The sequence below is a fragment of the Myiozetetes cayanensis genome, unplaced genomic scaffold (assembly GCF_022539395.1).
Source record: "Myiozetetes cayanensis isolate MyiCay16 unplaced genomic scaffold, myiCay2020 scf13, whole genome shotgun sequence".
Classification (NCBI taxonomy): domain Eukaryota; kingdom Metazoa; phylum Chordata; class Aves; order Passeriformes; family Tyrannidae; genus Myiozetetes; species Myiozetetes cayanensis.
The window spans coordinates 11,001,140-11,019,586 of record NW_026086937.1 but is presented as its reverse complement, the minus strand read 5'-3'; the positions used below and the strand labels follow the sequence as shown (position 1 = coordinate 11,019,586).

General features: G+C 50.8%; 1 protein-coding gene across 1 annotated transcript; it reads right to left on the bottom strand.

Annotated features, from left to right (window-relative positions):
- Nucleotides 1-1,549: 1,549 nt before the first annotated feature.
- Nucleotides 1,550-7,704, bottom strand: APOD (apolipoprotein D). Its single transcript, XM_050308585.1, has 5 exons — nucleotides 7,585-7,704; nucleotides 6,478-6,631; nucleotides 6,084-6,205; nucleotides 4,157-4,245; nucleotides 1,550-2,704 (listed from the first exon to the last, which is right to left on the bottom strand). The coding sequence occupies exons 2-5, from the start codon at nucleotides 6,598-6,600 to the stop codon at nucleotides 2,469-2,471; spliced, it is 570 nt and encodes a 189-aa protein (XP_050164542.1). The 5' UTR covers nucleotides 6,601-6,631; nucleotides 7,585-7,704; the 3' UTR covers nucleotides 1,550-2,468.
- Between the last annotated feature and the right edge of the window lie 10,743 nt (nucleotides 7,705-18,447).

The window sequence follows — 18,447 nt, the reverse complement described above, 5'->3', positions numbered from 1 at the left end:
ACACGGGGACATGGGGACACACACAGGGACACGGGGACACAGGGACACATGGACACGGGGATGGGGACACACTGGCACGCAGACACAGAATCACTGAATCACAGAATCAGTCAGGTTGGAAGAGATGCCATGGTACAGGATTGTGTCCAGACAGTTCTGAGATTTCTCCAGTGAGGGAGACTCCACAACCTTTCTGGTCAATCTGTTCCAGTGCACAGTCACTTGCACAGTAAAGAAACTTTTCCTCATGTTCAGGTGGAACTTCCTGTGCATCACTTTCTGCCCATTGCCTCTTGTCCTAGTGGTTGGCAGCACCAAGAACAGCCCGGCTCCCTCTTCTTGGCACCCCCCATTTTGACACTTACAGGCACTGATTAGGACACAAGGGGTGCCCAGGGTCGGGGCCCACACTCGGGGCCCGCACACCAGGAGATGCTGCTGCCCTCGGGGTGTCTGCACATCCCCAGAGCTGGGCAGCATGTGGGCCTTATATGGGTGGCACTCCTGTACACACACAAGGGTTTTGCATGTGCAGGGCATCCACACGTGCTTTGTGCTGGGGACGTTTGCTGGCACATGGCAGGACAGGTTGCAGCTGTGCCATGGTGTCCCTGGGCCCCTCTCTGTGCTGCCCGTGTGGAGATGACCCTGGCACAATGTGTTTGCCAGAGCAACCCAAGTTTGTCACAGTTCCCGTGGCACAATGAGGGAGGCAGTGTGGTGTCCGGAGGGGTCAGGCATCACGAGGTTCTGCTGCTGAGTGAAACACTCCTGTTTCTCAGCAGGACCTGCCTATCCCAGTTCCCAGTGGTTTCCAGGGGCAGTGGCTGCCCCTCCAGTGGGGCTGCAAGTTTGCACCCCTGGGGCTCAGTGTCTGCACAGCCACCCTGCCTGTGGCAGCACAGGGAATGAGGGTTACAGCAGCACCATCCGTGTGAGGAAGATAGAGAGCTGATGAAACATCTACCCTCAAAATATGACACACTTGGGAGCCACCATGCAGCTGTTGGAATCCTGTTGTGTCCATCACCCTTACAGCCCAAGGATGAGGGTAGAGTGCTTGATTCTGTGCCACAGGAACTGTGGCATTAGGATTTGAAAGTTTAAAGGGATAATGACTTAAATATGGCAATTGTTTCTGACTCCTCCCATCTCAGCTTCCTCCAGATAGTGAGACTAGTGGCATACTGACTCCCTGCTCAGCAGCATGTAGAATGTTTCCTGCAGATTTACAACATTCTACATCCATATGGCTGTTTCTTCAAGTGAATAAAAGCAGCGGGAGATAAGTGTCAATGCCAACCAAAGCCACAACACAGGTTTGCTGGCATGGCTCAGGCAATAGAGGGGTGCCCACACATCCAACCCCAGAGAGCTGGAAAGAGCTCCAAGCTCCTGAAGAAAACCATTTCACTTCAGCCATGGTTGTTATGTTGCATTGCATTCCTGCTCTGTCAGTGCCATGACCTCAGAGGAGGTCAGCCCAGACCCCCTGCCTGCTCACAAAGGCCATGCAGGTGGTAAGGTACAAAAACCCTGAAGCAGGTACTTTTGTTTCATTTTTAATGAGTTGCATGAATGCTATTCAAGCAGAGTTGTCCTGGTGCCTGGTGAACACCTGCCAGGGCAGACGCAGTGCCAGGGGGCACTCGGCACTTGGAAGAGCAGTGAGCAGGGTGTCAGGCAGAGCCTGCTGTCTCTCCAAGTTCAGGGAAAAGCCTCTAGAAGGGAGAACAAGGGAGTAGACCCATCTCTTTCTGCCTGCTTACAAGTGCAGTCAGGGCTGACCTCTCAGGAGTGCAGGAGCAGACTCCCTAGAGGCAAGAGAGGACACATATAGACACCGGGGATGGAGTGATGATGAGTTTCTGGACATTTTTAGACTTTAAATACAAAGGGCCAGATCTGATTTCTAGCAAGAAGGTCTGCTGACTTAGCAGCAGCATATGCCTACAGCCCTGCACCGGGAAACTTTCAAGACCCACAGCGTCAGTTCCCAGGCTGCAGGACCAACCCACCACATGTGGATGTTGCTGCTGTTAAGGCAGTGCCAACAGACACTGTAGATTCCTAGCAGGCCCAAAGCATCAAGACAAAAATGGGAAACAAACCTGGAGCTGTGCGATAAATGATTTTTCCCCAGGACTAATACTTGCACATCACATCTCATACCCTTTCCCATCCATACACTGGAGGACTCACAGCAACAGCAGAGGTTCATGTCTGCACTTCAGGGTTTCTTTTCTTCACCTATTAGCATTGACTCAATTGCAAAAGTCAGAGCAAGACAAAAAAAAAGGGGGAAGAGTGATAGAGGGAATGATAGCAAAGAGTAACTCTGGGCTGGCAAACTATAGTTAGCAAAGAGGTTATTAAATTTCTCAGTTACATAGAGAAATTCTAATGGATAATAAAGCAAGCAACAAAGTTCATCACTGGTCTGGTGCTGTATCACTGTGTGCTGGGAGTTACATCTCATCAGGGCAGTTGACTTGATCAGTGGGCATCATTTTGTCGGTGTCAATCTTGTAAGACTGGAGAACACTCTTCAGGTGCTCCACGGTTTCTGGGTGCATTTCAGGAGCTCTTGATAAAATCCAGGCATAGTCCATGTGGAAGAGCCAGAGGATGTTAGTGCAGGAGTAAACCAGTGAGTAGTTTTCATAGTCGGTGGAGATGACCCAGTAAGGGGCAGCAGGCATAACTGGGAGAGAGAAGGGCGCCATGAGCGTGATGCAAAACTGACTCCGGATGGCTCTGCAGCACTACAGCCACAGCTTCTGGACCTGTTCCCACTTTGGCTGCTACATAATTGTGGTCATTGCCGGGAGCTATAATTTATAAAAGCCTACCAGGACTCCTTGTTCCGCCCAGACAAACTCCAGAGAGCCACAAAGCCCTGACCAGGAGGGTTCTTGCTGAAAGGTTAACACTACGACCTGAACAGCTCACCTGGGCCACTGAAAGCCAGCCCATCTCATACATGTGTGAGGGTTCTTGTTGGTGGGAGGGAGCTGACGCTCTGACACTGGTGATCTGAGGAGCACAAACCCCTACCCACTGCCACGGGGAGCCCTGGCTCATGAAGCCAGCTGGAGCCCAGTGGTAGGAATCAGTATAGCTCAGCCCATTCCATCTAAGCCAAATTCCCTTCTCCATCAGGCAACTATGCCCAAAGCATCTGCTCTGATGACGGACAGCTACTCCAGCTTCAAACCACCAGGCAAGAAGCAGAGAGGGGTCCAGCAGGCAGGTGTAAGGGCCCTGGGATTTATTTCTGATGCCCTTAGGAATGCCAGGCAGTGTTCTCTGGGGTTCACACTTGGTGAAGGTGGTTGGGGCTACACATGCTGCAACTGAAATGACTACGGATGATGCTGTAGCAGCACAGAATGAAGTCTGGCTGTGTGCATGAACAATCACTGTATCTCCTTTGCAAGTATCCCTGTTCCACCCCTATCTGCAAATAAACCCTCTGTGAGGGAGGGCTGTGAAACAGCCAAGGAAAAGGTGTGAGGGAGCAGAATAAAAAGGGATTTAAGGGGAGACTGCTGCTCACTTTCTAAAGTGTTGCTGCAGACAGAGGAAAGTGCTGTGTAACATGAATAAAATGCACTGCACCTCAGCAGGCCCTGTCGAGTGTTACAGTGACAAGGGAAGGAAAAAGCAAATAAAAACATATTAATGGTTGTTGAAAGGTGCTTATAAGTAGAGGTAGCATGGGCTAGTAGCCATACTGCTGTGTGCAGAGAAACAAGCCTATTCCTGGCCCTTACAGTGGCTGTGGGGCTGCCTCCCCTGCCTCCCGTCCTGCCCATCCCATCTGTGAAATGACCTGGAGGGACAGTAATACTGCTAATCTTTCTTGCTCTGAGATCAGCTGGTGAGGAGAGCTCCACTACTGAGGGTGCTGTTGCAGTAAACGGTGTATCAGTATCACCAAAGCACTGTCTGCTGGTCCTTAAGTCTGTCCTAACCCTTTGCCGCTGCCTCACTGTGCTGCGCTGAAGTCACTGGGGAGCTTCACCCCTTGGTTTGCTGTCTCTGACCCCTGATGCCATGGCAGCAGTGCCTGCTTCGAGCTGCCCACCGTGGTGCTCAGACCACAGCACAGCCGAGGCCGTGGACAGCGGGAGCCTCCCCACCACACACTTACACCAGTTAAAGCGGACGCCCAGCTTGGCTGGCTGCTTTACATCCATGTGCATGAGTTCTCCTTCAGCTTCGTTGACTTTGCCATTGGAACTAAAGGGAAAATGACAAAGGTGAGAAATAAAGTCAGGAGAGTGGGAAATACTTTTTTTTTGCTTGCATTAAATCATCCCTCCTGACACACCCACTGTCAAGGGATGGCTGAAACAGGTACTAGTGAACCCCTGCATTCCCAGAGGGACAGCTCACACCTGAGGATGGTTTTAGCAGCACCCAGGGCACAGCAGATCCTGGGCCAGGTACAGCAGGTCAAATGGTGTCCCAGGTCAAACCACTCCAGCACTCCAGGCTGCCTCTCTCCAAGTGCCCCTGCAAGTGGGGTGTCTTTGGTGCCAGGGTGACAGTGAGAGATAAGAGACCTCTGTATCAGGAGCAAGACCCCTCTGTCTGGGATGGGAGGATCCCAGCATTGATCTTGGATGTGCTAGGGAGCAGCTCAACTCCTATTAGTTGTGGAAGGCACATGTTCACATCTGTTTATTCACCTGCATTTTTTCCAGGTCAGTGCACATTCCTCCTCACACAAATTACCTGTGCCTGCATGATGAACCAAGGTTTGTTTGGCTGCTGGTTTGGCTGCTGGTTTGGAGTACTGCCCTGTTGGCAGCAAGTCCTATGACTTAGGCTGCCTATTTTATAATTTAATTTTCTGTAGTATGCCTCAAGACCTGGACGCTGCCTGCAGGGCAGGAAAGCTTCACGCTTCCCTGTGAAACAGGAACAGCCAAGGAGGCAAAAGTGAATCCTGCCAGCAGCAGAGGTCAAGGGGCTGATGCTGTAGGGATGCATAGTACAAACTGACCCAAAATATTCCTAATACTTCAGGGTCTGAGCTGCTGCGGTGAGGACATTGATGGTTGGATTAACCTCCTGCAGATCAATGCAGGCGCAAATGAATGTCCAGCTGTTTGCCAGGCGCTGCCCGAGCAGTGGAGCTGCTCAGACAGTGCTGGGCAGCCAGTGAGAGGCAAGGATGCTGTCCTCACTGGACACAAGGGATGTGTTCCTACGCTGTTGTTGTTGTTGTTATTTTGAGCCAGAACAAAGTGCCCTTGCCATGCCGGGAATGCAGGGGACAGCGCTGCGTTCACCACTCACTCCCTCTCATTCATTCAGCCCCTCACAGCAGCAGCCTACGACAGCCAGGGCTGGTGGGAAACAGATGAATTCTGCATCTGTCTGTGCAAAAATCCAGGAGGGCTCAGGATAATTATAACCTACGAACTGTAATAAAGGGAAAAGCATTCACTTGGCTACTGTTTTAAACTGATATCAATTGCTAATCTCCCTACACAGCAGTTACTACCTGTGCAAGGTAAATGCTCCAGAAAACAGCTGGCAAATATTTAAGTAAAACTGACCCAGGTGTTTCACCTTCCCTACCATTTTTCATTGGGTCCCTTGACTCAGGAACAGAGAGGAGCACAGGACACAGGTACCTCTCAGCATGCAGTAGCACAAGGTGGCAGCTGCCATTCCGTAATGAGCCCCATAACCCATGACCCCCTGGGACAGGAACCAGGGCATCTGACTTCTCAGCCATCACTGGGGATCACAAACTGGCCAGGGGGAAGACCCAGGCTATTTCATACTGGAGTCACCATGTGCTCTCATCTATTTTCTCACCACTCACCTTGGACAATGAGACAAAGACTTGGTGGGGCCCAAGGAAGCACTGGCAGGAATTAGAGACCCACATCTCTGCCGTAACCCCAGCAAAGCCCCTTATCCCAGTAGACCTACTGCAATCCCTCTGAACCCCCAGACCCAGAAACAGACAATTTAGAAAAAAATTAACACCTATAACAGCAAGAGAGGTGACAGGAGTGTCACTGCTGCAGTGAAAATGTGGCCCGAACGCAAACACTTACAGCATCTCCTTGTTGATCACCTTGAACTTCCCATTCTCCTTCAATGAGTAATTTGCCTGGATGCAGCTTCCTTTCTCAAAAGTTGAGGGCAGCTTCTCTATCTCATACCATTTCCCCAAATACTGAAAGAAGAAAGTTTAAAGAGATGCTTTTAGCATGAGTGGGCTGAGACAGAGCAGCCTGGCTCATTTGCCAGCACAGTTTTTGCCCCTCTGTGGCACAGGGAGTGTGAGGGGGATTGGCAAAGCCACAAACCTTCACTGGCAGCTCTGGTACAAGGCACTGAGACTGGACCTGCCAACCCCCCTACGCACCCAGGGAGTTTGCCAACAGTCCCATACCCCCTTAGCCTAACTCAATACCCCATAAAAGAATGTTAGAAAACTTTTCACACCTTGTTGATATCAAAGTCTTCTTGGACTGATGGATCTGGGCATGGTCCCATATGAAACATCTGGCTTTTTCCAAAGCTGAAGATGCTCAGCAGGACTGAGAGCCGCACTGCCGTGCCCAGCATGGCTGCACTGGGATGCAGGCGGGAAATGGACCTAGGGAGAAGGAAAATAGCTGAGCTGGGGCCTCCCTGGAGCAGAACTTTGTGTGAAACACGGCATGAAAAATAGGATGTGTGCAGTAGGACATATCAGTGGCACAGCAAGGAGGAAAGGATCATGAGAAGAGCATAAAGGCACTGTGCCAGAAAAACACCCAGCCCAAAATGACCTTAAGCCCTGCCTGTGCTCAGGCTGTGCCCAACAGCTGCACAGAAAACTAGGTGAGTCTGGTGAGAACACTTGTACTCGTCACCCACATGTGACACCCAGCAAGATGCAGGGATGATAAACGTCCGAGGACACACAGGAGCATCATTGTCTGTCCAATGCTGAGGCAAAGGGAAATGAAGAGATGTTTGCTTTAAAATGCTGGAGCACAAGGAACATGATGCAGAGCCAGCACAGAGCTGGGGCCCTGGGAAGTGGAAGAAGGCAGTGTACACCCACAGGAACCCGCATGGCAGGAGAGACATCCCCATGTATGCCAGGGCTGCCTGACACTGCAAGGTGGTGGGAGAGGCAGTGCAGCTGCCTCTGGAGGAGTCCTTGTGTGCAAAGACGTACACAGTACTGCAGGGTGGGGAAGTTGGTAGAGATTCAAATTAGCACCAAATACAACATGAATCAATCCCCAAAAGCATGGTGTGATGAGGGAAAGGAAGATTTTCCTTCAGAGCAGAAGTAGGAACTGTGCTGCTTATACCCAAGCAGTCCCTGGATCCAGGATGCTGCCCAAGTGCTTTGGGTTCTGCTTGGGCTGGTTGGCATGTACAGACCCTGCAGCACAGGGCTGCTGTGCTTCCCTGGCCAGAAACTCCTCTGCAGGAGCAGCAGTAACATTTTCCCCAAATTTAAAAGAAGAGCCCAGTCTGTCTCCAGCAGCAGGGACGGGTCCCACTGCAGACACAAACATTTCCCATTTTGAATCTCTCAATTCAGAAACATACCTTGTGGATGAGGAGGAGTGATGCTCTGTGGAGGACCGGGGCTGTAAGGAACAGCTCTGGGGTGACCTCTCCGCTTCGCTTTATAAGTGTGCTGTGATCATCATTATTCAGCAATGGCACAGGCCACTCCCTGGACATGTTTAGGTTTTTTGGCAGGCCAATCAGCTGCCTTAGATCTGCAGCTGGAACAAAGCTGGAGATGGGCTGCAACTTGGCTGCTCACCCAGGCAAACAAAGGCACCCCACGTGTCTGGGTATCGCCCCACAGCTGCAGAGCTCTCTGCCTTTCAGCTGCTTGCAAGAGCCTCAGGCATGGCAGGGGAAGGGGAGAAGTGCCACAGCCTTTGAGAGGGGCTGGAGACAGCAGCAGCTCCTGTCCTGCTCCCTCTGGTCCATCAGCAGCCAGCCATACTCCCAGGGGGGACGTTCAGCCTCCTCTGCTAGGGGTCACTTGAGCCCTGGAGACTCTCTGGGCCACTACAATGTCCTTGTCCCCCCCAAAGTCACTTGCAGGAGTACGTGAGGAGGCTTAAGTAGCAGGAGACATCCCAGGTTTATCTGAGGAGCTTTAAGACCTTTCAGCAATTTTTCTCTAGACTTTCAAATCTCACTAAAAGGAAAGATGCTGTTGTGATTAATTCTATGCTGACCTGGTACTTTTTCCAACAGGTGCCCAGCAAATGCCTTTGACAGCAGAGCAGCCATCTGTGAAGGCAGCCAGTCCCAACAGTTATGCAAGGATAATTGACAGGAAGTTCTTTGTGTTTAATTACATTTTCTTTTAACCTGATCTCTGTGGAGACATTCTCTCTAGGTGTGTTTTTACATGCATTTTACATGCACTGCATGCCTTACATGCACACACACATTCTTGAGCTGCTGGCTGCCCAAACACCACCCCAAGAGCCGCAGATAGCTCAGTCCTGTCCCCTTCTGGGGCCATGCAGCCAAGGTGTGCCCTGAAACATGGCCACAGCTGAGGTGCTCCCAGGACCTCGATGGCCATTACAGCTGTGCAGGTCTTGTCCAACACAGACCCAGCACAAAACAGCTGGGGGTGAATAGCTCGGGGGAGCACCCAGTCCATGGTCTGCCACAGCACTTGGCACAGGGCAGGGGAGCATGCAGGGGCTCTCCCTGCCTGCACACAGCTCCATTAGCTCTTGGGCACCTACCCATGTCCCTGATGGGGTTGCTCTGGCTGCCTGCATCAAAGTCAGAGGTGTCCTGCAGACTCTCTGCAAGCCCCACATTCATCTGCACCTCTTGTGATACAAACAGATTAGAAATCAGAAAATCAGTATGAGCACTGCCCTGCTTCAGTACACTGCAGAGGTGGGATTCCCCATGCACAGCAGACCAGCAAGAGCAGTTTTTCTCCTGAGCTTGGCTGCCCACATCCTGCAAAGTAACCAGAGGAAAAAGCCCCACAGAATGGTCAGCCTTAGCTCAGCACTGTGTGCATGAGTACAACCACACGGAGGTGTGTCTGTGTGCATATCCGCATCTGCACGTGGAGCATTCTCCTATGGGATGAAGCAAGGACTCCACTAACCACTGTGGTGGCAGGGATGGAGTGGTTCTGCTGCAGCAGGAGGGGCTAGTGCTTGTGCTGGCCTACAGGCACTGCCCAGCACCCAAGGGCTGCCCTGCAGTGCTGGCCCTGTCAGAGATGGGTGGGTGGCTGGGCACTGACATTTTGGCTCCTGACACCCTGTAGCCAGAATCACACTGAAACAGCAAGGCATCCACTCAGCCATACTCCACAGAACCAGCTGTAGTATACATTCATCTGGGAGCTGGCCAGGAGGCTGTGAGGAGCCAAGAGCCACCATAAGTTGATGCTCCTTGAGCCATCAAGAGTGGAGAGCACAGGTCGGGTGGGCTTTGCTATAGCCATCACCTCCTCCACAGCCAGCACCAACAGCAATGGAAGAAAACCCGTGTCTTGGTAGGAGACACAGGGATTCCATCTCTATCGGCAGCACACTCAGGAGCTCAGGGGCTGCAGTGGAGTCCAGCTCCTCCACTGCCTGCTGCCAGCCAAGACGCACCCCATGGGTGCTGAGACACTGCACAGCTTGAGGCACAGGTGATGAGAGCTGACAGCCAAGCTCACTGCTGGGACCTGTCTCCACACAAGCACTGGCTGTGCCTTCCCTGGGGCACATTTCTGGGCTCTGCCAGACCACAGCAAGAAGCACCCAGACATCTACTGCTCCTCTGCTGGAATGGAGCAGGCTTGGGCTGTTGCAGCTGAGTCTCTGCTCAGAGTCACCTGGCCAGGATGTGTTCAGTGGCCATGCTGAGGACCCTCCTATCGTCCCACCTCCAGCACCCTCCAGCACCACTTGCTTGCACAGACGAGGGGGTCTGTCCTTAACCCGCAGCAGGACTCCACTCTGAGCTAATCCAGCCACTCCAGAGCAAGGGTCCAGAGAAAAAAGCATAACCGTGTAATTGCACCTAATTGAGCGCTGGGAGAAGTCATCTCCACCTGGTAAGCAGTTTTTACCCTGGAGCAGAGGAGGGGAGGCACATCTAAGAGCAGGAAGCTGGAGCAGGGGCAGGAGGACAGAAAGAAGGAGAACTGGGAAGAAACCAGGGCAAAAGGAGGGGGCACCAGACATGCTCGGAATGCTTCATGCAAGATTGAAGCCTCCCCCACATTTCTGGGTGATGAGGCAGCTGCAAGGCAGGTGGGCAGGGCACATGCACAGAACATGGACAGGGAGGTACCACAGGGGCTGCAGGAGGACAGGGCAGCACTGCCTGTGAGGCACAGGGGCGTGGATGGAGTGGGCAACATGCATGCATGAGGAGGTAGAGTAGCTGCAAAGCATACACGAGGTGAGTTGGCACAAGGAACACAGCATGTTCAGGGGTGGCAGCTGAGGCAGCACTGTGCATAGGGCACATGAGGAGGTAGAGTAGCTGCAAAGCATACACGAGGTGAGTTGGCACAAGGAACACAGCATGTTCAGGGGTGGCAGCTGAGGCAGCACTGTGCATAGGGCACAGATGGGTGGGCTGCATTGGCCAGGATATTCTTGCGTTGGTAGCTGCCCATTTCAGAGACAAGGCTCGCTGGCCCCAGGCAGAGGAGACAATGTCACTGAGTGCTGCCACCAAAGAAAACCCCCTGGTTAGAACAAGCTGGAGCTGCAGATAAACTTCAGGCATCAGAGGGCTGGGACAAGGCAGTGCCACTCCACCCATGACATTCTACCTGCAGGCAACCTGGCTTAGTACAGAAGTGAGATCATCCCATTGCGCACCCCAGACCACCTGGAAATCTGCTTCTGGCACCCAAATAACAGAGAAGCTTCAGCCAGCCAGGCCTGGTGGGGACCTTGCTCCCCAGGGAAAGGCTGTCATAGGTACTCAGCTGGGATTTCAGTAGCTGCAGAGAAGCCCCCTGAAAGTTTTCACCTGCTGTGGGAAGAGAGAGCAGCTGGAAAGACATTGTCCTCTCAACCTTGTGATGACATCCTTGGCATTATTTAAGATAGTCAAGAAGCTGTCCAAGCTCTTACCAACAGAAAAAGCCTCCAGTGGAAGCACTGCAGGAATCAGGAGCTCTGAGCATATGTTCTCCTTGTAGGACACCACTAGTGCCAGTTCTGGTAGCTGCTAGCCCAGGGCTCCCTGCCTATCCCCACAAGGAAGTTTTTGTCTCCAGATAGTGCCTTAGCAACCCAAACTCACGGGGGCTGGAGAGCTGCCATGAACATGGCCATTTTGTGCCATTCTGCATGAACCAGTCTTGTGTGCAGGCCTGCTGTTACCCAGTGCTGGAGCCTCTCTGTGTGACCTGCAGTGTTGAGGCATCATATCCTGGGAACCAGGATAACCTGGGAGTCCTGAGAGTCCCACCACAGAGACAATGTTGTTTGCATGGCCAGCTCTTCCCAGCTCAGGACATGCCTTCCCTTCCTTCCTCTGTCTTTCCTCCGGTAAGTTCATTTTTGGTGTTTTTCTTCCTCCTCTGAAGGAAATGAGGTTTTGGGTTGGTCAGACAAGTTGTAACAAGTATACAGAAACAAAAATGAACTTGCAGGAGATAAGACAGAGAAAAGGAAGGCAGGTGGGAATTTTCCTCTGTTTTTAGGAGTGGCAAAAAGTGCTTTGAAATCTGTTTATGCAAAATGGTGTAAAATTTTAAACTACACTTATGACAGCAAAGGAAGTAAACAGCCTCTGGAAGCATGAACTGGCATCTGGGATATAGGAATTTGGTCCAATGCAAGTGCACGAAAGATGTTGTGATTCATCTATATACTATTAGTGAGTAGCTCTCTGCCCTGGAAATTAACCAATTATGTATTCAAAACACAAGAAACTAAAGAGAGAGATTTAAGAAGTTGGAAAACCAAAAAGGATATTATTATTTAAGGGACAAACCCTATGGTGAAGGACCAGCAGTGTTTCTGGCTGGGCTAAGGAAGGCTCCTCAACATGCTTGGCACTGCTGCCAAGATCCGAATCCCTGCAGAGAGAGGAGCCAGAGGGATATTTATTCTTCAGAAAGCAGGGAAAAAAAAAACCAAAAAAAAACCCCCAAAAAACCAAAACCAACCAACCAAACAAAACCACCAGAAGAAAATCGAGGTCTCTGTATAAAGAAATACACTGCAGAGCTGGACCAGTGGTAAAGCTTTGGTCCAGCGGCATCTCACCCCTGCGGATGGGCTCACCATAAAAACCAGAGTTCCAGCAGTGCTCATAATTCTGGACATCCAGAATGTCCCAGTGCCCCACACCGAGGGCAGCCTAATGCTGCTAAATAAGGTAAAAAAGGTTTTGTGTATGTATTTGCTGCTGGATTCTCACAGCAGACACCGGGTACTGGCAGGGCAGGTGTTCAGCCAGGTCTTGTCCTCATGACGGCAGCGAGGAGTGCACAGCAGAGGGGGGCAGGATAGGACTTCTCCAGTGGATATGGGAGCAGATCCCATGGGCATTTACCGGACTCCCATGGGCCTTGCCTATGAATGCCTGCTAAAATTTAAATCTCACGGGCACTGCAGGGCCCTGGCTCTGTGGCTCAGCTGGGCTCAAGGTGCTGCTCTCCCATCATACGGGTCCTGTGTGCCCTGCTGAGTCCAGCCCAAAGAACACTCCAGCTGCCCTGCTCTGCATCCCCTTCTCAGAGGAGAGCTCCCACATTCCCCAGTGGACTCATGATGCTTTTCTGTGGACCAGCAACCTCCAGCATACTGAAATATATTTTAAATGGTCTAAAAAAAGGTCATTAAACATGCTTAGAGAGTGCCTTCCTGCAAAGGGATTTTCTGTTCTCCTGGAGGAGGCACGGTGATCTGTGCCTCACCAGCTCTGTCCAAGAGATGCCCAAGTATTTAAAGCCCACAGCCCTATTTTCTGCACCTAAGCCATATTTCAGCCTTTAGCTCAGGGATGCATTAATGCAGTTACACAATTATATTTTCTATGACCTATATACAACCTACATCTTCCTCGTGACACAGATTTATAGTGTGTGGGTAATCGCAGCTCTGCTCATGAAGAGAGAGAACAGCCTCTACTGCATTAAGAAATGCAATTAGGGAATCTCCTTCAGATTATGCTTCCTGCCAGCCGAGTGAGAAGCCCTTCAGCAGGGACACAGGATCCCCTGCTGCAGGAGCACTGCAGAGCATCAGCTACCAGGAGTGCAGGAATCACACAGAGTTCAAGGGTGGCCTCAGACCTTCAGATATCCCCCACTCACAGGCCTCAAGGCTGTTTTATGTTTGTTTTATATATACACCAGGAAGACCCAAGGGCAGCACTTTGGCCCTGATGGACTTTATCACCCAGCACAGCATTTCCACCCCGTATCTCTGAGCCCCCCAGTCTCACACCACAGGTCAGAGGAGAATTTTAAGACTGCCCTTTCTCAAAGAGCAAGTCACATCCCTCTGCACAGACTGTGGAGCACAAAGACAATGGCATGTGTTTGGCTTTGTCCATGAATAGCTGCATTGAGGCTGGGCCTGAGCACACACAGTTTGCACTGAAACACAGGCCTAAGTGTTTGCTAGACTGGGGTTTACATTGTACAGAAAATAAACAACATAAATTCAGTGGTCAGTAATTTTGATGCAATATGTAGTTACAGTATGAAACAGCACAGAGATACCATTCATGGTGAGTTTCATTCAAACAAGCTGGAAGATTTTAGGAATGATTAGTTTAGACAGTAGCAAAAATGCTATGCTGTACCCCATGAATAATAGGCATGTATTCTAGTGTAAAGAGACCTGGGGTGAGAACACATATTGCATTATCTAATTATCTGGAATTTTTGTGACAGCACATGTTATTTCTTGCATTCCCCAACATAATTATTCCTGAGAAATGGTTGTTACCCATGGACAAGAACAAAAGCGTCTCACACCAGGACAGATGTAGAGGAGTGCAGGAACTTCCTTGGGATGCAACAGATCAGCTCAACTCAGATTGAGTCTGTAAGTGCCCACATGCAGGCAGGGCTGGAAGCCAGCTCCTGGCTCTTGCCTGCAGGAGGGAAAGCTGCCTGAGCCAGGAGCTGGACCAGTTGTGCCAAGTGCCATGCCTGCCCCCAGTGAGCTGGGGGCTTCCTGCTCCTGCAAGTGCTGCAGGAGAGGAGCAGCCACCTGGTACAGGTGTCCAACCCCAAAGCCTGAGGGAACCAGGCAGCTCATGTGTGACTCAGGGGTGGAAAAGAGGCAGTGGTGCAAAACCAAGGTCCAGATGTGCTCTTGGGCTACAGAGTTGTAGGGATTCGCTTGTCAAGCACGTGTGCAGCAAAGAACACGGGCAAGGAAGGGATTAGGTTGGGACTTACATAGTGTGGGGGCCAAGAGTATATGAGCAAGAAGGGGAGGAGAGGTATTTCCTGCATGTGCACATGGTGTGGCAGCAGCTCCCAGTAAAAGCACTTGCACCATCCCCACACCAGTGCTGGTCCTGGGAAAACTCAGTGTTGGAGTCCCTTATTGGGATGGAGAGACCACTGAAGCCACTAGGTGACTGTGTCCTCCACCTCTTCTAGGGCACCCTGTGCCAAAAGCCAATCCACGACACTGTCTCATCCTCTTTAAAGATGGCCATTGCCACCTTGAAGCCTTTCCTGAGTCCCCAGGCAGATTTTCTGCAGGTACTTCCTCATTACCAAAGTATTGGAACCCTTGATCCCCATCTTCTTTTCTGGAGGGCTGCCAGGGTAAGTATCTGCACAGGCACTTGTGCTCTGCTTCCCACAGGAAGAGAAGCTGTATAGTCATACTCCAGACACCCACTGGATGTCTCTGGCAGGACGCAGGGACTGACACCTCTCCCTGCAGTAAGTGATGGAGCTGTGGGGCTTTGACAGGGAGCATTCCCTCTCCCAGCAGCTCCCTCTTTAGTCACGCTTCCTGGAGAAATGGTTGCCTCTCATTAGAGCTGGAAAGGGAAAGTGCTTTCCCGCGCTCCAAATGCTTCAACACCTCTGAACAGGCAGAAACCAGGAAGGAAACACAAGGACAGTCTGCTGACTGATTGTCATAGTAACCCTGGTTAAAGTCCCACCAGGAAAATGACTTCTCCTGCAGCATGTGACCCCACAAGGTGACAGGTACCACCTGCACCCCTGGGAGCAAAATTGCTCTGGCAGAGGGGACATGGAGCTGTGCAGTAAAACACAATGCAGAGCTTTCCCCTGAGTTGCAGCTCAAGGTCCCTGGGCAATGTGCCTGTGGGGTGATGGTTAACCTTGGTGCCCATTTAAAAGCAGCATAATGGTGTTAATGTCTGCCCTCAATCCTGGTACATTCCTCTGTGCAGCTGTAACAGTTCAGAAGACCTTACAAGCCACTTGTAGTGGCTTTCATGCAGAAGACAGGAGATGCCACATTATTATTCTGCCATAAAAAGTAGCTCAGCCTGTGGGAAGGGGGTAACACCTGCTGTGGCATCAGTTATGATAACAAAATGAGTCAAACAGCATGTATTGCATTGCAAAGGGTTTTTGCTTTCCAGCATGGGCAGGGTGTGGCCGAGAAGGCTGGGATGGTAACGGAGCTTGGTGCAGGCAGAGTGATTTATTCAGGGTACTTGGTGAAACAGTGGCAGTGCCAGGACCAGAAGTGCTGTATTTCAGTCCTTGGAAGAAGTCTTTCCATTACACCGTCAAAACAGACCAGGTCTCACCTGGTTCCTCTGCTAAATGCCCTCACTACAATCAAAGCAGGAATTCTTTGTTTCAGTTTTCCTGGTTTTACTTTTATCAGTGTTTTGGCAAACACAGTGAAGGAAGATCTGCTAGACCTTGGGGTGACCAGATCTGCTCTGGCTGGGTGCTGAAGCTGGCAACAGCTGGGAAACACTACTGCTCATCTGCCAGATCCTTCATGAGAAAGAACTTTCACACCAGGGGCTGTGCTCAGGGGATGGACAACCTCGTGCCATGCAGGATAAGAACAGGTAGGCACAGGGGAAGGCAACAGTGAGGAACTGGTAGACAGACCAAATGTTACCATGTGGTCTTCAAAGCAAACCCATAAAACCCCATAAAACTGGGGCCAGTTTGATGATTCTATAGCAATGAAAGTGCAAAGCTGCCAATAGTATAGCAGTACCATCGAGTCTTAGAAACCCTCACTCTTAGAAACCCTCACTCTTATTCTTCCATAAAGCCAGAAAACTTCAGACTCTTTCTCCATATTGATTCCATTCAGGCTTGAAGATGTCTGATAGAGGAGGTTCCTTCATTGAGAATAGACTGATAATGATGTGCTTAATCAGAAAATACCAGAAAAATGCCACCTGGACCATACCTATGTGACCAAAATACTGCTAAGGGCAGAGGAAAGCAATTCTGCACACCCACAGGAATGGGGTGGGCAGAGACCCCCTCCATCACTGCTCTGTTGGCAAAAAGTGCTGTGAGGCAAACCCCCCTCAGGGAACCAAATTAAACCTGTGGGCATGAACTCCTGCATGTTCATTGCACGATGTGCATGATAATTCACCTGAAAACTGGCTCGGCCAAGAGCTGTGCCCAGAGCTGCCTTCTGCACCGGTGGGCTGATCCAGCCCATCCTGCCGAGTGCTCTGGAAAGCTCTTCACCATCAAGACACCACAGGAGAAGGCACTGGATGCCACAGCAGACCCGTCTGCATGGCCACTTTGTGCCTCCTAAAAAGCTTCTGTCAGGGCAAAGGTATTATTTCACATCAGTGTTTTGAGGTGAAAACACAGGTCTGGTCCCTTCCTCAGAGAGCATCAAGGGAGAAGGGCTGTATCAGTAGCATCGCTGTGGCCCTTCTAACACTGCTGAGAATTAATTAGCTGTGTCTGGCTCCAGACCAGGCCCTGGAGGTGGAGCTGGCTCTCTTACAAATTCTCATGCTATTTGTAGCGTCTCTCCAATCCTTAGGGCTCAGGCTGCTGCCTGAGAAACCTACTGGTATTGGTTTGGGTTTATTTCTAAGACATTTCTCAACATTGTGGTTGCACATGAAGCCAAAAATTTGTGTTTCAAAACCCCAGCCAGAAGTGCAGGTGCTATTGCTATCTACTGCCGTTGCTATTTACACCAGCACCATCATGTTCAGGGGGCCCTCAGAGCTAGAAGGATCTATCCTGAGTTTCTTAGGTCTTTAAGTTTCCAAAAAGCTGAGCAAGCTTTCTGTTTGTCAATGCACTGGGTGGCACTGTTGCCGAGCTGGGTGCTGCCAAGCAGAGCTCCCTGAAGAAGCCCCAGGCCTCTGAAGGTCCCACCCATGCACTGCCCTCGCCACTGGCAGAGGGCTGGGCCAGCATCTCTCTGTGCAAGGCAGGACCTCGGTGGCCTTTCTCACCTGTTGTGGCTCTTGTAAAGACCTTTAGCACAGCTTCCTAATCTCTATTTGATATGTTTAACACTTAAGTTTTTCCAGCTGATAGTGCTGGTATCTTTCCTTGGTTTTTTTTTTCTCAAGGAAGGCGAGGAGCCCTGGGGGAAGCAGTTCGCCTGGGAGACACAGTTACCCCACAAGGAGACATTTGGGGCCAGGGAAGCAGAAGTAAGGCCCTGACCTGAGGCAGAGGTGAGCTGTGCTGGGGAATCTCCCATCCTGGTTTCAGGGCCATTGCTGTGTGGGAAAGCAATGTCATCCTTTTTCCCAACAACATTTCTAGCAGTGGGCAGTTCTTCATCTGCAGGTTCAAAGCCAGATGTGCAAGGAGTGCTTCTCAAATCCTAAACTTTCTCCTAACACATATTGACTCCATTCCAGGTGTCAAAGCAACAGGTTATATACCAAACAATGCCAGTGTGCCACAAGTCAGTCACAGGCATCATGTGGCCAGAAACAGGAGTATCCATTAGTTTGGGCTCACTAGACAAATGAGAGCAGCAGCTTTCCTAACATTCCGGCATCCCTTGTCCTGTTTTTTTTCACTAGTGCTCTGTAATCAGACAGCAGCTACAGAGCCACCACTTGGGAGGAAAGTGGCACACAGAAGTATCCTCATGGTCTACATTATCTAAGAGAAATTACATCCCACTGCTTACAAATATTTGTCCAAATGCTGGGTCTTGCCTATCAGGATGTCAAGCACAGCTCCCAGGAATGCTGCAGAGCTGGCATTTGGTGCAGCACATCTCCTGGCCAGCTCCACAGCTGGTTGAGGTCTTCAGTCACATCACAACAGCAAACCTAGGACATGGGCCACTCTTGGCAGTCATAAAGGCTTGTGAAGCCCAGAGGAAGAAGTTGTCCTCTGGGCTGTCCTCTGTGTAGCTCCTTGAAGAGGTAAACACAGGACTATCAGTGAGGGATCTCCACAGCAAGCTGCTGCGTCTCACCTCTGTCTGAAACGAACCACTTCCTCTGCAGCTCTTGCCATTCAGA